Source organism: Lepus europaeus, chromosome 20 (assembly GCF_033115175.1).
Source record: "Lepus europaeus isolate LE1 chromosome 20, mLepTim1.pri, whole genome shotgun sequence".
In the NCBI taxonomy this organism is placed as follows: domain Eukaryota; kingdom Metazoa; phylum Chordata; class Mammalia; order Lagomorpha; family Leporidae; genus Lepus; species Lepus europaeus.
In genome coordinates this window covers 65,062,771-65,086,909 of record NC_084846.1, presented here as the reverse complement: position 1 = coordinate 65,086,909, position 24,139 = coordinate 65,062,771, and the positions used below count along the sequence as shown (strand labels likewise).

At 49.1% G+C, this 24,139-nt stretch overlaps 1 protein-coding gene across 1 annotated transcript in view; it reads right to left on the bottom strand.

Moving 5' to 3' along the window:
* The window catches only part of ABCA13 (ATP binding cassette subfamily A member 13), a 329,120-nt gene that overhangs the window by 221,628 nt on the left and 83,353 nt on the right, over positions 1–24,139 (bottom strand). Inside the window, 5 exon segments of the mRNA XM_062178561.1 lie at positions 105–411; positions 2,496–2,672; positions 11,967–12,057; positions 15,924–16,037; positions 20,831–20,970. Coding sequence (XP_062034545.1) covers positions 105–411; positions 2,496–2,672; positions 11,967–12,057; positions 15,924–16,037; positions 20,831–20,970 — 829 coding nt within the window.

Below are 24,139 nucleotides of genomic sequence, written 5' to 3'. Positions count from 1 at the left end.
ATGATCCCAGAAAGGCTCAAAGACACCTTTGTCTTTGGGTGTTCCAAAGGCCCCTCCCACTGCAGTGCGCTAGAAGAAAGTGTGGCTCACGCCAGGCTACTCACAGGTCGCTGGTGTGGCAGGGGTAGGGGGCAGCCTGCGTCTGGGCAGCCGGCTCTGGAGCGTCGTGGCCTGTCTGCACGGTGATGATGGCTCTTTCAATCATGTCTTGCAGCGGGACAAAGAGGTAGTTGTACTTGAACCCGTCGGCTGGCAGACTCTGAGGATGGAACTTCCAGGAAGGGTTTTTCACCATATCTGTCCTCATGCTGTACAAGACACTGGTCCTGATTGTGTAGGTGACGTGGGGTGGCAGCTTGAGAGACGCAGATGGGACGCTCTTCCTGACTAAGGAACTGTTGAATATGACACCTGATGGCAGTAAAGGAACAACAGAGCATCGTCACAACCCGGGGATGGGGCACAGAGTCGGCCTGCAAAGCTGGAAGACCACGGATTCCTGCAGACGAGGGGCCCAGCCCCAGGAAGTAAAACAGAGACCATTCTGCCCAGGCCGCTGTCAGTAAGCTTGAGCCACTCCCTTCAGGTCTCAACCCAGTACTCCCTTTGGTCGCTCATAAAAATACAACACAAAGACGTCACTTGCTCTGTATTTTTTGCAGGACAAGAAAAACTACACAAGGCTGCTCATTCTTTCTCATGCTGAACCTACAACTCAACACATAGGATTCATCTCTTTGGGGGTTACTTACAACTCATCACGTAAGTATATGTGTTTTGCCTTACAGAGTCATTGGGTTTCATGCATAAAATCTGCTATGGGTTGCAATGTGTCCCCCAAAATGCACACGTTGAAATCCCAACCCCCAGGACCTAAGAATATGGTCATATTTGGAGACGCCATCTTTAAAGAGATAATGCAGTGGCAACGAGGCCATTCGGGTGGGCCCTGACTCACTGTGATGATGTCCTTATTAAAATGAGAAACGCGGGCGAAGACAAGATGAGCGCAGAAGACGGAAAGAGATGCAGGGAGGGGATCTTCGAGTCCAGGCTCCAGAATCCTGAGACAACTGGCGTCTGTCGTTCACATCGGTCAGGCTGGGTACTTTGTCAAAACCAACAAAGCCTCCATGGAAAGCAGCTACGGGAGTCCGTGTTGTGGTGCAGCAGGTTAAGGCACCGCCTGTAACACCGGCTCACACGTCACAATGCCAGTTGGAGTCCCAGCTTCTCTGCTTCCGATCCAGCTTCCTGCTAATTTTACCTGGGAAAGCAGATGATGGCCCCAGTACCTGGGCCCCTGCCACCCATGGGGAGACCTGGATAGAGTTCTTGGATCCTGGATTCTGCCTGGCCCAGTCCTGGCTATTGCAGCCATTTGGGAAGTGTGAACCAGCAGATGGGAGATTTCTGTCTTCCCCTGTGTTGTCCTGCCTTTCAAATATATACTTTTTTTTTTTTTTGACAGGCAGAGTAGACAGTGAGAGAGAGACAGAGAGAAAGGTCTTCCTTTTGCCGTTGGTTCACCCTCCAATGGCCACCGCGGTAGGCGCACTGCGGCCGGTGCACCACACTGATCTGATGGCAGGAGCCAGGTGCTTATCCTGGTCTCCCATGGGGTGCAGGGCCCAAGCACTTGAGCCATCCTCCACTGCACTCCCTGGCCACAGCAGAGAGCTGGCCTGGAAGAGGGGCAACCAGGACAGGATCGGTGCCCCGACCGGGACTAGAACCCGGTGTGCTGGCGCCGCAGGCAGAGGATTAGCCTAGTGAGCCGAGGCGCCGGCCTAAATATTATTTTGAAAGAGTTACAGGGAAAAAGGGAGAGAGAGATCTACCATCCACCGGTTCACTCCCAGGAGCTACATCCAGGTCTCCCACATGGGTAGCACTTGGGCCTTCTGCTGCTGCTTTTGCCAGGCCACAGCAGGGAGCTGGATCGGAAGCGGAACAGTCAGGACATGAACCCCGCCCACATGGGATGCCAATGTTGCGGTGGTGGCTTTACTTGCTGTGCTACAATGTTGGCCCCACAAATCGTTTAAAGCAGAGAAATGTCCTCTGAGAGGAATATAAGCAATCCCAGCATGTTCTTCTCGAATAGGTCATTAGTGGTGTAGAGTTGGCCATCATCTTTTCTCTTCCTGCCCCAGAGCATCAGGAAGCCATGACAAGAGAGAGGCAGGGAAGGAGACTAGAGGATAAGCTTACCCTAAGAACACAAGAAAATATAATTTATCACATGATATTCAACCACCAAATGATGCCATGGGACAATACACAGGTGCAGTGACACCGTCCCTGGCGTGGTGAGAATTCCCACTGGTGACGGTGTGAGGCACGCCTCTTCCTGAGCTCACTACAAGTTTTTCTGCCTTACCTTACATTTTGTCTGGGAAGGCCTCCCTCTCTTTCTGATCCAGTGCAAGACGCCTTTAGAAAGAAGTGGGCAAGATGAGCTGTTCAAGCAGACTCCCTCCCAGAACACTTACTGGCCAAGAAGTTGTTGTGCTTCATCAGCTCATGGGCTTTGCTCTCCAAGGCATCCACAGAGTCCATGGCCTGGAAACGGTTCAGAGTCACACAGGAGGACAGGTTGACCAAGACATGGCCCAGGAGACGGATGTGGTCAGTCCCTGTGTGGTTAAACATCTTCTCCAGCATCCCTCCTGTGGAAAGTGGACAGGTTAGGCCACACCAGCTCCCAACACACCCAGTGCTCCCTGCTCACGGATGAACTTGAAAGTGAGAAGAAATGCCTTCATTTAAAAACTGCTCAAATCGGGGCAGGCATTTGGCATAGCAGTTAAGACGATGCTTGGGAGACAGGCCGGAGGTCTGGCCTGGCCTCCACATGAGCTTCCCTGGGGCAAGACCCTCCCACGAGCAGGAAGCCATGGTGTCTGCATTTCGGGGGTTCTGTTGGTGCAGAGCCCTGTGGACTAGAGGTGGGGACTTGGATCTCTGCTGTGCACCGGGCCATGTGGCCCACACCCAGCTCTCCCTGGTGGGCAGCCCTGGCTGTTCATTCTACATCCTGTTTATGGAATGTGAATGGAAATCACCCTCTGTGCCCTCTTGCCAAAGATTAAGTGAAATAAATTGTGTGACACGTCCAGCGTACAGCAAGCTCGCTGTGTTTCATGGAGGCACATTATTAACATATGACATTGATTTCTGGGGCAGGCGCACTTGGCCTGCTCCCACCAGGCAGTACCCGACTTTGACACCTGGCTCTGGCTCCCAATTACAGCCTCCTGCTAGTGCAGACCCTGGGAGGCAGCAGCGATACCTCGAGCAACTGTGTTCCCACCCCCCACGTGGGAAACCTGAATTGGGTTCCCGGCTCCTGTCTTCATTCCCCCTGGTGTTGTGAGAATTTGAGGAGTAAACCAGTGGAACGGAGTGCTTTGTCTGCTCTACCTGTCTGCCTCTCACATAAATCTAAGAAAAACAATCGATTTCCACCAGAGGAACAGACAAAATACATCGCCTTCATCTTGGTCCAAGACCTGGATGTTGGCTCAGTAACAACGCACAGCGTGGCATTCGTGGGGCAGGTGCATTTCCCGATTTCTAACCCTCCCCTCACCCCAAGCGAGGCCGAGGGCTCAGCACCCCAGTTTGTCTGCCACAGAGACAGAAGGCACACGCTGGGGAGCTGTTTGCTGGTGCAGGCACAAAAGCTGCTGCCGGCAGTGGTTAGCTTTCTCGTCCATTATTTCCAGGCACATCCTTCCCCAAGACAGCACTGGGTCTCCGAAACTGATCTGGGCTGGTGGCTGCAGTGGGCGGCACTGGCCTTGCTGTGTCCTGTGACGCTCCTCCCGTGCCTCCACCACACGTATCGTGGAGGAGGAGGACGGAGCATGAAGGCGGCGAGTGCTCGGGGGAGACGGGGATCTTCTGAGCCTGGCACAGTTAATTTTTGTGGAATGACTGATATTGTGTGTTTAAACAATTTATAATGCACCTGTCCTCTCGTTTAGTATAAAAATTTTGTCTCATTTTCCCCCAAGTGTTGAAGCAGAAGTGATGCTTTAGAACAATCCATCCCGTTTCCTCGGTAACATGACCCAGCACCTGCCACGATACTGCCCCGTCAGGCCTGAGATGCCATCTGTGCTCTACCACACACACAAGGAAGGGGGCGTCTGGGGTAAAAGAGGCAGAAATGAAACTCCCCTGGGGACGACGCTATTTTTCTAATGAGTATGGGTGGGAGGCTAAACGTGGATCTCCTGACATACCATGGTAGCTCCGGAGGCCACCACAAAGCAAGACCCATCTGAGAGACGGGCTGTAGCCAGCTGGCTGGGATGCAGAAGCAGCGTGGTCCCCAGCCGTGACCACGGAGGGAGGCACACTTCACCCACCACAACTCCCCCAATGGGCTGTCTGCCCTCTGGATGTTACCGATCTGCCAAGGCTTCAGGTTCCTGCTGTAGCATGAGGGTAGCAAAGTCACCCGTGGGGTTGTCAGGAAAATCGAATCAGGTTTATATGTACACAGACACATCAAAGGTTTTGTGGAGATGTAATTAAGCTTATTTTGGTGTAGAACATTTTGGAGCCCATGCTTAATTTCATAACACACTTTTTCCATGAAATTCTTGAAGACTTCTCATATGCATGGATTTCAAGATTTTTGCACCAGAGCAAACTTATCTTTTAATTCCATTTCCCATGAATTCTTTGAACTCCCCTAAAATACACACACATAGATATATCCTGACATTATAAGTGTTTACAGGGGCAGGGGCCATGGTGCAGTGGGTTAGTCCTCTGCCTGTAGCCCTGGCATCCCATATGGGTGCCGGTTCTAGTCCTGGCTGCCCCTCTTCCAATTCAGCTCTCAGCTATGACCTGGGAAAGCAGTGGAAGATGACCCAGGTGCTTGGGCCCCTGCACGTGTGTGGGAGACCAGGAGGATGCACCTGGCTCCTGGCTTCGGATCAGCGCAGCTCCGGCCACTGCGTCCATCTGGGGAGTGAACCAACAGAAGGAAGACCTTTCACTGTCTCTCCCTCTCACTGTCCGTGACTCTACCTCTCAAATAAATAAAATATTTTTTAAAAAGTGCTTACAAAATGCCAACTATTGTCATATTTATAATTCTTGATGAAGAGAGCTAGGCTCTAAACCGATGGCCTTTGCTTATTCCTATTCACAAAACTAGAAAATAGGAAACCCCAGTACACTGTGCACTGAGGGCGCACGGTGGTGAGTTTGTTCTCCTTATGTGGAAGTGGAGAGCTGGAGAGCACTAAATCCCACGGCCGGGCCAGGCCTGCATGGTTTCCTTTGCCTTTCGCCACGCTGACCGTTTGTCACTGGGAATGTGCCGCCCCATCAGCTGCTAGCAAGCTCAGTTAGACAGCCTGACTGCGTGTAATTCCAGATGTCAGATACAATAAAGAGCAACGTGGCCTCCACCTGCTGTGGCTCTCATTATCCTCCAAGGGGAGGATCAAAGCGCCTAAAAAACAGGCCGTGAAGAGCTGGCTCACGTGTACTGCTTGGAGTATGAAAGTGCATACATATGAGACAGAGAAGGAGACACACACACACAGGTGTGTGTCTCTCCTTGGAACAGAAAGCAGCATGTGCCCACTGGGTACTGGGTGCTGGCTCCTGCATGGAGGACTAAGCATACCACACCTGGTGCAGTCAGGTGCAATCTGCCAGCCCCACCACTCGGGACCTTGGGCACTCTCCTCAGCCCAGAGATGAGGGTTTGGCTGAGGAAGGAGGATGGCACACAGGGGACAGGATGCAGTGGGTAGAGCCGTGACAGCTCCTGAGCCCGGCCCTCATCCTCGTGGGCCGCTCCAGCTCTGTGACATGCGAGGGAAGGTGGCCAAGGAGAGGACAGGGGCTGTAGTCAGCAGGCAAGGGAAAGACACCAGGCCTGCTGTAGCCTGAAAGACAGCCAGAACCCTAAAGCGCACATGAGCAAACACAAAGCAATGCATTAGGGAAGTCTAGAATCATCGGGAACTGCACTCCAGATGGTCAAAGTTGGGCACCGTCCCTGCTCGGTGCATCTACCCGAGGCCCCTGGATCTGGCAGGTGTCGGCCAAAGCAGACCGCAGGATCTGCGACCCCAACATGTCTGCCCCCGCAAACTGGTTTCAACGAGCGACTTCATCGCACGAATGAGCTGCAGACACCCTGGGCCCTGACGTATCGTCTGCCTCCAACGTGGCCAAAATCACCCTCCATTCAGACCCACTGAGCTCAACCGAATCACAGTAAGATCCACCCACGTAAGAGCCTCCCACGCAGGTTCTGAGCCTTACCAAACATATAAGGAAACCCTCCAACACGAAACAGAAACCCAAAATAAAAATAGAAAAATACTAACAGTGATGTAAAAACTAAACCTAAAGATTAAAATGACACTGTCTTTTAATGGAGGTAAAAATGTCACAGAACACAGGAAACCTCCCCTTCATGACGGTCAGCAGTGGACAGAGTAGGACTCACTGAGGAGCTGGCCATGGACAGGAGACCGCGTCTCCTGTGAAGAGCAGAGAAGGAGCACAGGGGCCCTTTAAGAACGCTGGCGACGTCTCCAGGAGCTATCAAGTCAGCACTGAGGCAAAGGGCCGAGCTCTCAGGGAAAGGCGAGTGTAACCCGCGTGTTCTACCACCGGTTACGGCCAAGAAAGAGGCTCAGCCCCAGCAGTCCCGGAGCACTCTGAAGTCAGGAGCTACCGAGAACACAGCAGCTTCCACTCGAGACCTCCGACCCCAGCCGGCTGCTCCTTCAGAGCAGAGGAAGACGGGAAATTTCCCTGGGGAGACGGACACCCGACCTCACTCAGCCAACCCAGGGCAGACGCCGACAATGTGGCCCCAGCTCAGCTCTCTGCCAAAGCAGGAAAGTAACTTCTCTCTGGGGAAAAATAACACCATCGGAAAACTCAAATTTTTCTGCAATTTTTCACATTTAGTGCCTGGTATTCAATTTTAAAAAAGTAATCAAAAATCAAAAGAAAAATAGACAATAACAAAAGACCCACAGAAGACTCAAATTTAACCGTTAACAAGATGCACTTCAAAGATGTGATTAGAGCCAAAAATTAGACAAAGATTTTCAGCAGAGAACTAAAATTTGCAAAAAAAAATTACAATTTAAATTTTATAGGAAATAGAACAAAGGAAATTAAGAACTTCATGGATATATTTAATACCAGATTCAACCCAGATGAAGAGATTAAAAAACTGGTAAGAAAACAATTTACAAACTGAAATATGGAGAGAAATGACAAGTTTGTCAAGCAGAAAAGGGTATAAAAGGCAAATATGGGTAGTGTGAAAGGTTTCAGTCAAATTTAACTGGAGTTAAAATTCCCTGCAGATGAGAGCAGCCAACACATCAGAAGTCATATTATAAAAGATAACAGCCAAGGAGGACCTTTCTCTCTGTCTCTCTCTCACTGTCCACTCTGCCGGTCAAACACACAAAAACAAAAACTAAAAAACAACAGCCATGGGGGTGGGTGTTGTGGCATAGCAGGTAAAGCTGCCACCTGCATACCAGCATCCCAGTTCATGCCACAGCTGCTCCACTTCTGATCCGGCTCCCTGCAAATGATCTGGGAAAAAGCAGCCAAAGATGGCCCAAGTGCTTGGGTCCCTACCACCCACATGGAAGACCTGGAAGAAGCACCTGGCTTTGGCTCTGCCCAGTGCTGGCCATTGTTGTCATCTAGGGGGTGAATCAGTAGATGGAAAGATCTTTGTCTCTTCCCCTCTCCGTAACTCTACCTTCCAAGTAAACAAACAAATCTTTTTTAAAAAAAATATTAAATAAAAGCTTTTTTAAAAAAAGAGAAAAGAAAGCTGGTTTCCTTTTAAAAGATAACAATCAACACTTTCCCCAAATAAAAGATATCAAGATGCAATGTCAAGAAATGCTAAACTATCCCAACTGCTGGGAATTTACCCAAAGGGAATGAAATCAGCATGTGAAAGAGTTACCTGTACCCCCATGTTTATTACAGTTCAGTTCACAATAGCTGAGATATGGAATCAACCCAGATCCTATCAACTGAAGACTGGATAAAGAAATTATGGTATCTGTACACCATGGAATACTACATAGCAGTAAAAAAAAAAAAAAAGAAAAAGAAATTCTATCATGTGCAACAAAATGGATGCACCTGGAAACCACTATATACTTCATGAAATAAGCCAGTCGCAAAAAAGACAAATACCAAATGTTCTCTCTGATGTGTGGTAACTAATGAGCACCTAAAAGGTAATCTATGGAAGCAAAACAGCCTGTGCAGGTACAGCCTGTTCAGCTGTCTATTCAAAAGAGAAATTACCCCAAAAATAAAGCAACAAAACAAAGATAATACAAGGATGGAAATGTTTAAAAAAAAAGAAAGCAGAAATCAATCAACTAAACAGAGAGAACAAGCAAGCCTGAACAGAAGACGGAGAGGCCTCCAGCAAGATCAATCCTTGAAAAGGAGACAGAAACCACCGGAGAGGGAGCAGGGCACTTCCGCTTCTTCTTCAGATGTAGGAATGAGTGTGTTGAGTAACAGTACTCGGGTAACAGTACTCGGGAGATTCCGGGTGCCCTTGTTCTCAGGGTATTTGTGGCTATGAATCTGCAATGGATGCAATGAAAGGAAACGGAGGAGGACACGGAACCCGGGAATCGAGGTGCCTGTGGGGGTGGGAGCGGCCAACCAGCCTTGGGTGGGAGCCGGGAGGGGCTGCAGGCACAGCCAGAGGGTCTCGCCCAGCAGGCGGGGGCGGGGCGTGCAGCAAGCGTTCGACATAAAGGCAGAGAACGCGAAGTTCTAGGAGAGGAGACATGTCGAGAAAAGGGAGATTCCCTGCGGCGCACAGCCTGGCTCTGCCTTCGACAGCAGCCATCCGGGTGCAACGTCTCAGCACGGCCGGAGGGCGAGAGCCGGGCCTGGAGACTGCGCAGGCGTCAACCTGCATCTTTCATCACAGGAAATCGATTGGCAATTCCTATAAGGAATACATCAGGAAGCACTGCTATAGACATACCACTTAAGGAAATGATGACCAATGGAGAAGAAATGGCCAGGCAGGTTTGAAGCGATTCCTACTGGGCTGAGCTCGGGGCTGAAGACAGAGTCGACGTTCACAGATACAAAGAACCTTTGCTGTGAGACCACGTATTTCTACAGACAGCACACAGGATGGCGTGGACGCAGGAGTTTTGTACAAATGCACAACCTGCGAGTACACGTGACACACACCAGCCGACAAGGCACCCAGGGGCCCACAACAGTGACCGCTGGTGACGACGCACAGGTGATGGCCTTTCCAGGCTGACTCGTGTCTTCCACCGTTTCTAGAGCAGACATCCGTTTTTGCTGTAAGTGAAAAGGTGTTTTTAAAGTTACATAATGAATAACAATGACCCTTCCCAGGAACTGCATCAGGATAGCTGGGCCAGGCTCTTCACCTCAGTCTACGATACCGATACCGGCTGCGCAGTGAACAAGTGTCTGCAGGGGGCACACACAACTCACAGGAAGCCCCCAGTGAGGCGACTGCATTCCCTAGCTAAGGAGACTTGGAGCTTGGTGCCATCAGGCCCACGCCCAGCCTCGTGCCACTCCTCAGCTCCAGCCTCTGTTACTGAGTTTGCCAGCACCATTTCACTTATTTAAAAAAAAAAGTCTTTCAATTAAAAAAAAAAGGCAGTAACATTTACTTTATTTTTTTAAGAAGAGGTTGCTTTCTCTTTTAAAAGGCTTATTTATTTGAAAATCAGAGTTACAGGGAGAGGAGAGGCAGAGAGAGAGGTCTTCCATCCACTGGTTCACTCCCCAGATGACCGCAACGGCTAGAGCTGAGCCTCCTCTGAGCTTCCCATGCGGTTGCAAGGGCCCAAGAACTTGGGCCACCTTCCACTGCTTTCCCAGGCCATAGAGAGCTGGATTGAAGTGGAGCAGCCGGGTCTCGAACCAGTGCCCATATGGGATGCCAGCACTACAAGCAGCAGCCCCACCCACTATGCCCCAACATTTACTTTTTTTTTTTTTTAAATTTTATGTATTTATTCGACAGGTAGAGTTAGACAATGAGAGAGACAGAGAGAAAGGTCTTCCTTCTGTTGGTTCACTCTCCAAATGGCTGCAATGGCCAGAGCTGTGCCGATCCGAAGTCAGGAGCTTCTTCTGGGTCTCCCACGTGGCTGCAGGGGCCCAAGGACTTGGGCCATCTTCTACTACTTTCTCAGGCCACAGCAGAGAGCTGGACTGGAAGAGGAGCAACTGGGACTAGAACCGGCACCCGTATGGGATGCCAGCAACGCAGGCGGAGGATTAACCTACTGTGCCACGGCGCAGGATAGGCTTTTGGCAGAGGTTAACACACTGCTTAGGATGTCTGCATCCCATCCATACCAGAGAGCCTGGTTTAAGTCCCAGCTCTGTTGCTGACCCAGCTTCTAGGTAATGCAAGTCCTTGGAAGTAAAGGCAACAGCTCAAGTGCTTGGGTCCCTGCCACCCATGTGGGAGGCCTCGACTAAGTTCCTGGCTCCCAGCTTCAACCCATCCCGACTGTTACACGGATTTGGGGAGTAAACCAGTGGATGGGAGATCTTCCTTTCTCCCTTTCAAATAAAATATATAAATAAACTTTAAAGAACAAACAGAATTAAGGTTGAATACTCCTAATATGAACATTTGAAATCCAGAATGCTCCAGGACCCAGAACTCTTGGAGCGCCAACATTATGCCTCACCTGGAAATTCCAGAGTGAAACTGCTTCCAATCCAGCTCCCTGCTAATGTGCCTGGGAAAGCAGCAGAAGATGGCCCAAGTACTTGGGCCCCTGCCTCCCAGACCCCAATGGAGTTCCTAGTTCCTGACTTTGGCCTGGCCCACCTAGCTGGTGCAACTATTTGGGGAGTGAACTAGTGGATGTCGGAAGATCTCTCTAACACTGCCTTTCAAACAAATGTCAAATCACCTTCAGGCTATGTGTGTGAGGTATACATGAAGCACAAGTGAATGTCATGCTTCGATTTTTGTCCCATCCCCAAGACACCTACTTATACAAATATTACAAAATTTTTAACCACATATATGAATCTGAAAAAATTTCTGGGTCCAAACATTTTGGAAAAGGGAGACTCACCTGTTTTATTAACGTCTCTAAAACAGTAAATTCACCATTTTTTTTTCTAACAAAAGGAAAGTATTGCACTTAGTGTGACGCCTAGCATCCCTCTAGCCCTCACACTTCAGGCAGCCCTGAGCCCCTTTTCCATGCGTGAGCAGAGGGCCTGGTGCCAGGGACCAGGAAGCAGCCTGACTCCTCTCCTGCATCTCCACGCCCCTGCAGCTGGGTTAGGCTCCTAAGCGCACCTCTGGCATGGCTCTGGCCCAGCCCTCACGTTGCTGCCCTGTCGCTGTTTCTCAACACGGGTACCTCCCCACTGCACGCCTGGTGGGACGGGAACATGTCACACCCCTCTCCAGAGCCTTGCATGGAGCTGGCCCTCCCCGTGTGTTCAGCAAATGTTTGTTAGGCATCATAACAAACTCACAAATCATCAGGTGTGGAGATACAATAAATGTCTGCTGATTGAGAATTTTTTTTCTAGTCTGAGCTCCACATTTTTCAAAGCATTGCAATTGCTTTCAATTTATGGTTAACTAGTAATAGTAATCTCTTTTATAAACTTGTTTCGGAATTAACTATTCTGACATTCAAATCGCAGACATTTTCCTTTGTAAGTAAGCCGCTCGCTAGTCAAGCTTTGGATCAGCCAATCAGGACACTTCAGGTTTGAGCGAACTTTGCAGTGCCATTAGTTCAAGCCCTCCCTGGTACAGATCAGAAGACGTAACAGAGGGGAAACGTGGCGTGGACACATCGCCCGGGAGCTCTGTGGCCACAGAGGTGGGACGCAGCAGAGCCACGTGGCACGGCCAGCAGCACACCTACCGTACGTCTGGAGTTTTTCCATTAGGGTGTCTACATCAATGTGTAGCTGGACTTCTATAAACCTTCTTATAAATTTGTTTCTCAGGGCTTTCTGAAGGAAAATAACAAATAATTATATTTTTCTCCTTATCGAATAAAACTTAGACTTCAAAAAACTACCATTACGTGGAGAAAAGACACCAAGGAATCTATTTGAAAGGAGTTCTAGAACATCCCAGTAAATAACGAGATGATGCAATTAGAAGTTTACCCTAAAGACAAAAGCAGCAGTTATGAAAATGTAGGTTACAACTGAAATTATACACTGAAACCGAAAGCAGAACGAACTCATTTGTGACTTCTGAGCACAATTTTCTGACGACGCCACCTGTGATCCTCCACTTTATAAAGATCCTTTCTTTCCTTGCCATGACCTCCGTCACCGGGGGTCAGCTGAGACAGGGGATCAGTTTTGCAAAACCTCGGGAGAAGGGTTCCAGCACTGGCCACGCCCCGCCAGGAAGCACGTGTCTGTGTTTCTGGCACGGCTCCTCTCCCACCTTGCTGCCTCTCACGTTGCATCAGCTGTCAACGGCTTTACCATCCAGAGGTCTCCAAAGCTGTTTTCTTCAACTTAATGAAATCCTACCCTTTTAAATTTTGCAACAGGCTGTGTTGATTACATCGTATTGCCGCAGACACTCAACAAGCAAAACAGGAAAAAGTGCCAATGCCTTGGGAGGCTCAACAGCAGGACAAGGACGTCGGGATTAATTCTGGAACCCCCTCTTCCTTAGAGACTGCTCTGCACACAGCCTTCCAACACAGAGCCTCAGGTCAGGAGAGGCCGGCTCACCTGCTCTCACATCTAAGGATGAAACACTTGATTGTGAAACCCTGGCGTTTGCTTTGTTGGGGGAATCTGCCCTTCTCTCACCAGATGTTTGCTCTCTGCCAGTACAGGGTGCTTTAGGATGCACGGTGTCATCTAGCCCAGGGAACTCCCCTCGGCTTCCACCCCCAGGCAAAGCTGCGGCCGGCAAGCAAAGGGGCTAACATTGCCATCTGGTGGCACAGTCGGGCCATGCACACGCGTGTCTACTGCTGTAAACCCAGAGACCACAAACTCGGAGAACACGGCCCCAGTGCTGAGAAGTAAAGAACACAGGACACTTCTTCCTGTGGAAGTAAAGACGCAGGTGAACATAAGCTGTAAATATAACGACAGTGCAGACGAGCGCGCCCAGACAGCGTTTCTGCAGACCAAGGGGCCCCGTCACGGTGACGAAGGGCACCTGAGTGGCCTTCACTTATGACTTGATGACGAGCAGGGAGGGCACTCTGGGTCCCCTGGTGCTCAGCGGGTTCTCCACTGGGCACATCATCACCTTATCAGAGCCTAAACCGCTCACCGTCTGGCCCACACAGAGTCTGATCTCCATATTGACAAGTTATTAACCTGAGAGCAGGCAGAGCAGAGATAACAATAACCAGCAAGGCACACAGCCGTGGCCACCTAAGAACAAGGGCCTCAGACCCCCAGCTCCAAGGAGCAGAAGGGACCGGGCCCCCGCACGGCTTGGACTGCATCTCGGCTTTCCCGGAGGCCGGGCCTCCCCCGGCTGCTCCAGGCCACTGTCCACCACAGCCAGCCCACTCCTGGGAGCTGCTGGGCTCTGGTAAGAGGCCACTCTGGCTGCATGACCACTCACAGCCTTGCCAAGGTTCCTTCAGTCGCAGGCCCTGCCATGGGGCGTCCCCCCAGCTCCTGCTCTCCTCCCTCAGGGTCTGCTGTGCATCACCACCCGACCACCTTGCCACCGGCCCTCCCAGGCTCCCCCTTCTGTTGCCCTCACAACTGCTTCTGTGGGAAAATTCTTGCCCATTTCACCGCCCTTGGCATCCTCATCTCACCAGACCCAACCCCCCGGTGGCTGTTCCTCTATGCCAGACCCTGCTCCAGCTTCCCAGCGTGTCTGACTACTGCCACCTCAGGACTACCATCATCTCCTCGTTCCACAGGCAAGAAACCCAAGTCACGGGGAAACGCAGTGACCAGTGTGCGACCACACAACTGATGGGAGAGGGCGGGGCCTCACACTGGACCCACTGGCTGCGGAGTCCGAGCTCTGAACCTCTTGTCTAGTGGATCAGAAGTCAGCCAGGCAACAACACAGTTGCACACACAAATTTCTCATGCTACCAGGTTACAGGTGCTCAGAGCCACACAAAGCCCAGGAGCTCCCAGGTGACCTACCCGCAGTCAACGATTGTCAAGCTCAGAAGGAATCGGAACACTTGTTTCGTCAGTATTTTTTTTCAACAATACAGATTATCACAAAATGATCATGGACCTGGGCGACATTGTCGTGTAGCAGGTAAAGCCACTCCTGCAATGTCAGCATCCCATATGGGCACTGGCTGCTTCACTTCCAGTCCAGCTACCAGCTAAGGGCCCAGATAAAGCAGAGGAAGATGGCCCAAGTGCTTGGGCCCCTGACACCCACGTGGGAGACCTGGATGAAGCTCCAGGTTCCTGGCTTCAGCCTGGCCTGGTGCTGGCCATTGTGGCCATCTGGAGAATGACCCAGAGTTGGAAGATCTCTGTCTCTCCCCTTCTCTAATTCTTTCAAATAAATAAATCTCTTTAAAAAAAAAAAAAAAAAAAAAGCAAAGCAAAGAACTGATCATGAAAATAGGCCCACAACTGAAAAGTATGGAAATCACCTAAACAGCATTGCTTCATTTAGAATTTAAAACATGGGGGGGGGGGGGCAGTGCACTGTGGTATAGCAGATAAAGTTGCCACCTGCAGTGCCAGCATCTCATATGGGCACCAGTTTGAGTCCCGGCTGCTCCACTTCCCATCCAGCTCTCTGCTATGGCCTGGGAAAGCAGTACAGGATGACACAAGTCCTTGGGCCCCTGCACCTGCATGAGAGACCCAGAAGAAGCTCCTGGCTCCTGGCTTCAGATCAGCTCAGTTCCGGCCATTGCAGCCAACTGGGGAGTGAACCAGTGGATGGAAGACTTCTCTCTCTGCCTCTGCCTTTCTCTAATTCTGCCTTTTAAATAAATAAATCTTAAAAAAAAAAAGAATTTAAAGCATGGGTAAATGGAGCCAGCACTGTGTCACAGTAGGCTTAGCTTCCGCCTGCATTGCCCCATCGCATATGGGCGCCAGTTCATGTTCCGGCTGCTCCTCTTCTGATCAAGCTCTCTGATGGGGCCTGGAAAAGCAGAGGAAGATGGCCCAAGTGCTTAAGCCCAAGCCCCTGCACACACGTGGGAGATCCAGAGGAGTCTCCTGCCTCCAGATGAGCTCAGCTCTGGTCATTACAGCCATCTGGGGAGTAAATCAGCAGATGGAAGACCTTTCTCTCTGTCTCTCCTTTTTTGTCTATAACTATCTTTCATATAGAGAAGTAAAACCTTTTTAAAAAAACTAATAAAAAATAAATAAATGTTAAACATTAACCATTCTCACAATAATACCATTTTTATAAAGATTTATTTGAAAGTGAGAGAGACAGAGACAGAGACAAAGAGATCTTCCATTTGCTGGTTCACTCGTCAAATGGCCACAATGGCTAGAGCTGAGCCAGTCTGAAGCCAAGAGCCAGTAGCCTCCTCCAGTTGTCCTACGTGGGTACAGGGGTCCAAGTACCTGGGCCATCCTCTGCTGCTTTCCCAGGCACACTAGCATGGAGCTGGATGGTTCGACTGAACAGCTGAGACTAGAACCAGCACCCATATGTAAAGCCAACATCATAGGCAGTGGCTTAACCTGCCATACCACAGCACTGGTGTCAATAACACCATCTTTCAGGGGTAAAACCCTGAAAATTCACACTATCCCAATTTTATGTCAATTTTACTAGTCCACCTGAAAACCATGCCAGACCCAGGTGTGTGGACTCAGACATGGCCCAGCAGATGGCTCCTCCCTCCCTATTGGTGAAGGCAGTCACCACTCACCTGCAGCTGGTTGAACACCTGGCCACTCCCACTTCCCTGGAAAAGGCTGGACATCTTCAGCAGTGTTTCCAACAGAGCCTTCAGCTTGTCCACAAAGTGAAAGGTAGAATTCGCCTGCAAAAGGAAGCATGTTGGGGTCAGCCTCTTACGCCACCACATTAGGATCAGCCCCATCCATCACAACGTGCCCGCCCAAGCAAGGGTCTGTCGTTGCCACCGCAGGCTGGCTAACCCCTCACCCATCAGTGTGAAAGACCCTAGCACATCCTCTCTGTGATCTGGAGACCTTTCCTCTTGGCTCCTCCCATCCAGGACCTGCTCGTGTGCTCACTGTGGTATCAGCTCATCATGTTGGGCTCAGGTTCAGTAGAGGGCAGAGCCCTAGCACACACGATCAAATACCATAGTGCTCACCAACACCTGCTCAGAAATGTGTTTTCAGCCAAGACCCACGTGTTTTGTTTTATGGAACCCAACACTTGCGAGGAGAGAGTAAAATTGGTGTCCTTATTCATCTACTGCTGCTGGCAGAGTACATTGGCATAAAACATAGAAAATCATAAAAATATTCAGTCACATGCTATTTCCTCTCAAGATAAAAAGACTATATCCTGGGGATACAGTTTAAGTGAAACACAAAGTTCCACCATGAAGATGTCTACTGCAATGTTATTCTGTTTCATGCTGGGAATGGTCTCCGAGCTGAGGAGGTGGTGGTGGAGGAGGGTTTTGGGGTCCGATCACATTTTTCCACGGTCATGGGAGACCCTCCTGGTGGCGCAGGCGCTAACAGCAGCCAGCACAGCCAAGAGAGGAAACCTTAATTCTCAACTTCCAACTCCAAAATAATATGGGTGGGGTTGCCACAGGCATGAAGACACATTAACATCCCAATGTCTGGGGAGCAGCCTCGGCACAGAATAAAGGCACCGTAAATGTCAGCGGTGCAGGCCAAAAACCAATGCAGACATGTGGAAGTGGAAGGGCATTACCACAGCTGATCTAGAGGTCTATAAAAGATTTTAAACCTACAATAAAGATACACATACATGTCTGTGCTTATATGTAAATCACAGGCATAATAGCCAGTTATTACAATATAAGTTAAATTCCCCTAATTTATCTCATAAATACAAATGCCCAAATTTCAAATGCCCAAGAAATGTCTACAATTAATGATATGCTAGAGTACAACAAAGCCAGAAAGTATATAAATTTGAAGATGTGTTATGAATTTATAAGTTTAACAGAAGTTTTTGAAGACTTTTTTAAAAAAATATATGTATTTAAAAGAATTACCAAGAGGCAGCAGAGAGACAGAGAGAGAAGAGAGGTCTTCCATCTGCTGGTTCACTCCCCAGATGGCTGTGATGGCCAGGACTGGGCCAGGATCTTCATGCAGGTCTCCCACGTGGGTGGCAGGGGCCCAACCACTTGGGCCATCCTCTGCTACCTTTCCCAGGCCACAGCTGCAGGGAGCTGGATAGGAAGTGGAACAGCTGGGACAAGAACCAGCACCCATAAGGGATGCTGGCATCACAGGCAGTGGTTTTACCCACCACACCACAAGTCCTGCTCCATGTAGACATTTTTGAAGTTAACAAATTGAAGCCTTAAAACATTATCAAAAATATGAATAAACTTCAGGAATTTGTTCAGGAAATGGTTTTATAGGAAATAATATTAGCTATCATTCAATAGAAGTATTCAAATACACTCAATACAAGCAAATTCAGGCTCAAAGCTGTTTTTATTGCATTAAAAGGAAAGTTAATTAAATAAGAATTCATTGACTATATCAATAAACTACTAATGCAGAAAACCTAAGGAAAGCAAAAGAATAAATAAATTCAGGGGCCAGCGCTGTGGCATAGCCATTAAAGCTGCCACCTGCAATGTCGGCATCCTATATGGGTGCCAGTTCAAGTCCTGGTTGCTCCACTTCCTATAGCTCCCTGCTATGGTCTGTGAAGCCAGCGGAAGATGGCCCAAGTCTCTGGGCCCCTGCATCCACGTGGGAGACCCAGAAGAAGCTCCTGGCTTTGGATCGGTGGGGCTCCAGCTGTTGCAGCCAATTGGGGAGTGAACCAGCAGATAGAAGACCTCTCTCTCCCTTCCTCTCCCACCCTCTCCCTCCTCCTACCTCTTCCCCTCTCCCTCCCTCCCTCTGCCTCTCCTTCTCTCTGTAATTCTTTCAAATAAATAAATAAATTTTTAAAAAAATAAAAGTAACTGATTTGGAAAAGAAATACATGAACTATTTCTCTAAACAAACATGCAAATCTCTGAAAGTATTTTTAACTTATTTGATCTTCACGAAAATATTAGGATATATATAAATATTTATCATTGAATAACTTTAATTATATAAAATTAACTAATGTTCTTCACAAATAATTTAAAACATTAACACTTAAAATAATTTAACAACCTTAGAAAACTAAGTGACTAAATGTGAAAAACCCCTGAGGACAATTTTTAATAAAATAAATACTATCTCTGTTATCCTAGATTTTACAATCCCTGTGCAATGTACTTTTCAAAGAAAAAATTATCTGTCATCTGCAGCAAGTTTTCACACACATACACACACACACACACTGAAGCAGTGTAGAAAGTTTTCACACACACACACACACTCACACACACACTCACTGAAGCAGTCTAGAAGCGGACTGACTCTGACGACACAGGACTGAGAGTAGAAGCGTCGAGTGCTGCCTGCCGTGGGGAGAAACCATTAAACCATTACTTGCTGTCAAAGCGTCCAGTTCCAGGTCTCAGGAAGCAGACAACCTGAGCCTGGAGCTTCTCACACCCCCAGTGAGGCAGGGTCAAAGGGCAACAACCTTATGCCAGAAGGACCTGGAAAAGGGGTTTTGCAGACAAAACACTGTTTCTCCCTGCTCCCACCCTGTTAAGTACCCCTCTGCACCCTGGACATGACACAAGGGCCAGCAGAGAGAACTAGGAACAAGAAGGAGGAAGGCAAGTGGTCAGGGGTCCCAGGATGAGAGTCTTACAACCTCCAGTCGACAGAGACCGACTCGGCCACAACGCAGTAATCAAAGGCCACCTACGTGGGCTCGCTCTCCGTGGACAGACCAGGAGCCCTGCAGCCAAAAGCAGCCCACACCAACAAGGGATGGGACACTGCTGGTAACAGGCAGACAGGAGGTGGCTCTCCTTCCCCAGGGGGGACCAGCACAGGAGCTGCTACACAAGAAACATCAGCCCAGACACGGAGTAGCTGACACAGCAAGGAAGATTCTCTTGCATGTGGCCCTGCGTGGAGACACGACCGTCCCCCACAGCGAGAGGGCTCCCAACATGACAGAGGCCTGGCCTGCCACGTCCTCTCCTCCTCTGATGGCCCAAGGCTCCAGGACCGCACCTGGAAGCTGAGCCTGGACAAACTCTACCTGTTCCCTTTGAAGCAGGAGGAGCCCAGGCAGTACCAGGTAAACACAGCAGAAAGGAACTGCAGAGCTCTGACAACACTAGAGCCTCATCACTAGAGCTGCAGCCCACAAAGTAGCCAACACCTGCACGTGAGACCTAAGGAGGGCAGTCACTTGGAAAACTGGAAGGTTTTAACATAGTGCGCGGAATCCGACAACACAACAGGCCAAATGCCAAGGAAACAAGCAAAGATCACCCATGATGCAAGAGCTAGAGGAAACGCAAGCCAACTAAAAACAAGCAGTCGGTGCAAACGCTGAAATAAATCAGATGTTGGAATGAACTGGAGAGTAAAGCAACCACCATAAAAGTTCATCAGTAGCTGTTAGAATTTGCCTTGAAAATTAAATAGCAGAAAATGTTAAGAAAAAGATTTTTAGAAAAAAATAAAATTATCATATGGAACTGACATGCACAGGAACCAAAAGCACTCACTGGATGGTCTCAGAGGAGAGATGAGGGGACAGAGTCAGTGAACCCGATCAATATAATTTACCCAATCTAAGAACAACAACTCAGATGACTTCAAAAAGGGACCAGAGCCTCCGGGACCTATAGGACAACCATAAAAACTCAACACTGCAGTCAGCAGAGCCCCAGAGAGAGATGAGACATGGACGGAACTGAAAGTATCGGAAGTAGTAATGACTGAAATTGGTGGAATTCAAAATCCTACAGGCTCAAGAAGCGACACAAACTCCAGGATGGAGGGAGAAAAGCTCACGCCAAGCCACACCGTAGGACTTTGAGGACAGAAGACAGGAAAACCCTGGCTGCTGCAAGGGAGAAACTGCTCGGAAAGTCAAGAATGTGGACTCAAAGGTTGCTCCTCTTCCGTCCTCTCGGGGTGTTAACGTGAGGCACTGGAAGGGCTCTGGGTCTCTGACCCGCAGAGGGGCTGACGAAGTGTTTGGCTGGCTGGGTGCCCCTCTTCCCTCCTCTCACTGTTAACGTGAGGCACTGGAAGGGCTCTGGGTCTCTGACCCGCAGAGGGGCTGACGAAGCGTTTGGCTGGCTGGGTGCTCCTCTTCCGTCCTCTCGGGGCGTTAACGTGAGGTACTGGAAGGGCTCTGGGCCTCTGACCCGCAGAGGGGCTGACGAAGCGTTTGGCTGGCTGGGTGCTCCTCTTCCCTCCTCTCACTGTTAACGTGAGGTACTGGAAGTGGCTTTGAAGGCCAGAATGATGGAAGCTCAGACATCCAAATTCTATAAAAGAGCAACACCCAAGCCCATCCCACCTGACCCCGTCCTCACTCCCCCTGCGTCCGTGTTTGATGGTGCCCCTGCTCCTGAGGTAAAATCCACATTTAAAACCAACCGTGCCAGGGAGGAAACTCAGGCCAACATGAGTTGTACTCAACACAAGACAACGTGTGCAACCCAATGCACGCGGCACTTCTGAGAAGTGGCTGGAAGCTCGGCTTGCTGGCAGCACGGGGACTTACCTTTTGAATGACCTGGTGAATCTCGGGGGTGTTGGGCGTGTACAGGATTTTCCCATGGAGTACAGGTTTCAGGAAGGACCATACCATGGCACCATTTGGAGACTGCAGGATTTCCTGATACAGCTTCAAGCAAAACGGAGCTGTGAACAATAAAAAGCAGAGGTTTTCTGTGACACAGGCTGCCGGGTTATTCGGCACCCACCATGCCCTACTTCTCAGGAACTGCTCCATTTTCGTGACACGATGCTGACGTGGGAAGGCAGGCAGGACTGTGTCCCGCTCCGGTGCTCAGCAGCCTGGGCTCACGTGACCTTGTCACTGCAATGACGAAAAAAAGAAGGTGACCCCTGGGTTTTCAGACTAATCTGGCAATAGGGCACTGAGTAACGACAAAGACACTTGAAAATTTGAAAGAAACAATGAAAAATAAATCTGTCTTACAAAGATTATTTCCACTTCAACGTCACTGAGACCAGAGCTTGGCTTTTCTCGTGAAAGCAGCCTTGCAAGTTGCTACCGAGTTTTCTCTGACACACCTGTGCAGAATTAGCAGCCTACTACTTTGGGTATATTCAATTATGCAACTTTCAAACACCGAAATTCCTCATGTTGGCTCTTTTATTGGTGCAATGATACTCAGTTTCTTTTTAAAAAAAAATTTATTTATTTGAAAGGTAGAGTTACACAGAGAGGAGAGGCAGAGAGAGAGAGAAAGAGATCCATCTGATGGTTTACTCCCCAGTTGGCCTCAATGGCCAGAGCTGCACCAATCCAAAGCCAGGAGCCAGGAGCTTCCTCTGGGTCTCCCACGCGGGTGCAGGGGCCCAAGGACTTGGGCCATCTTCTACTGCTTTCCCAGGCCATTGCAGAGAGCTGGATAAGAAGTGGAGCAGCCGGGTCTTGAACCTGCACCCATATGGGATGCCAGCACTTCAGACCAGGGTGTTAACCTGCTGCGCCACGGTGCCGGCCCCAGTACTCAGTTTCAATTAAGAGTTTATTCAGGGCCGGCACTGTGGCATAGCAGATAAAGCTGCCACCTATAGTGCCTGCATCCCATAAGGTGCTGGTTTAAGTCCTGGCTGCTCCACTTCCGATCCAGCTCCCTGCTAACGCACCTGGAAAAGCAGCAGAGGATGGCCCAAGTGCTTAGGCCCCTGCACCCACGTGGAAGACCTGGAGGAGGCTCCTGGCTCTGGATCAGCTCACCTTCAACCCTTTTGGCCATTTGGGGAGTAAGCCAGCAGATGGAAGACCTCATTCTCTCTCTCTACCTCCTCTGTAACTGTCTTTCAAATAAATCTTTTTAAAAAAAAAAAAAGCTAATGATGAATCTTATTGTAACTATTTCTTTCACCCATGAAGAAAATATTTTCAATGGAAATTTCTTAGCTTTGACAACAGGATCCACCATATCCAAGATCTGTACAGTTGTGACCAATTTAACTTCATCTTCCCCAATTTTCTACATGAACAGGGAAAAAAAAAGCACTGAAAGCACACACATGGTTTCATTTCCATGAACTTTTTGAACTAAGAGAAGTGTAGGATGGCCATTTGGCCCAGCAGCAGCAGTTAAACTCGAGTGTACCACGTCAGAGTGCCTGAGTTCTAGTTCCAGCTCTGGCTCCCAATTCCAATAGGAGACGGTAGATGATGGCTCAAGAGACTGGATCCCTACCACCCACATGGGGGACCTGGACTGCGTTCCTGATTCCTGGCTTCAGTCCCAGCTCAGTCCTGGCCATGGTGGGCATTTGAGGAGTGGACGTGGGAATGTAGAGAACGGGTATTCATATTTCTTTATCTCTCTAATTAACAAAGATAAGTTTATTTTGATGCAAAACAATATTGAAATCCAGGGCAGATGTTCACCTAGCGCAAGGTTCCACATTCCATGTCAAAGTCCCTAGCTCCAATTCCTGATTCATCCCACACTAATGTAGACCCTGGTGGAGAGAGGGACAGCTGTGAGGGCCTAAGTGATTGGGATCCTGCCCCTCACCATGAGACCTGGATCGAGTTCCCGTCTCTCAGCTTCAGACATTGCACGCTCTCTTTGCTGCTGCCTCTCAGATTTAAAAATTGAAACTCATGCAGAGAATGGTCTTCAAAATGTTTGTGGAAAATGCGTATTATGAGAACTATGCATGCTTTTCCAATTAGTTTTGTACCAAAAAAAACTTATCTCTTAATTCCATGTTTTCATGGACCTTCTGAAGTACCCTCATACAATAAAATAGAAATAATCCCCTAAAGTATAAAAGAATGATTACATAAAATGTTAAAGCGTTAATTATAGAGGTTGACATTTTAACTTACTCTTTAAATTGCAAGCCCAATATAGAAAGCAGTAACTTTTTATTTCAGAAAAGACTTAATCATATGCCGAAAAAATAATTGTTTTTAATTTTTATTCATGGCAGTGATCTGCTATCCACTAGTTCACTTCCCAAATGTTCGCAATAGCCAGGGCTGGGCAAGATTAAACCCGGTAGCCCAGACCAATCCACGTCTCCTGTGTAAGTGGCACAACCCCAAGTTCTTGAGCCATTACCTGTCGCCTCCCAGCGTGCACAACAGCGGGAGGCTGGAATTGGAAGCCGAGCCAAGATTCAAACCCAGGCTCTCCAATATAGCAGGCAGGCATCCCAAGTGGCGTCTTAGCTACTGCACCAAACTCCCACCCCGAAAAAGAAATCTGAACATTGGCGTCCCGACATCGTCCCCTCGTGAGTGGTGTGTACTCAGGCGGGTGATTAAACATTCTCGGGCGTCTATCATGTCTCCTGGAAAATGAGGGTGCTGCTAGAGTCTAATGATCAGCATGACAGCCATTTGAAAGAAACGCATGCGAAGACTGGTCGTCAGTGAGCTGGATGAGCAGGCAGATGTGTTATTGGATTAGACAAACCAATAACTCTAGACAGACTGCCAAACAGAGAGAGAGAGAGAGAGAGAGAGAGAGAGAGAGAATATGAGGGAAAGATACAGCAAAAAAAAAAAAAAAAGAATTAAACTTTGATAACCGTAGTGTGCATCTCTACCACATTCCCCAGATATCTGATAGGTGCCCCAGTTGTCCACCAGCGGCACATGCTGACCTCCACGGTGGCTCCGAGAACAGTGCTCTCTGGCTTCTCATCCTACGCCAGCTGGAGAGATTTCCATGCTCCTGCTCCCAGCACCTCCAACCTACATCACCGCCTCCCACATACAACATACTACTCCTCCCAGCAATCTCAGGAAGCGGTACTGCGATTCCCGTGTCATGGATGAGACTGCCGTGACTCAGAGACAGCACCACGG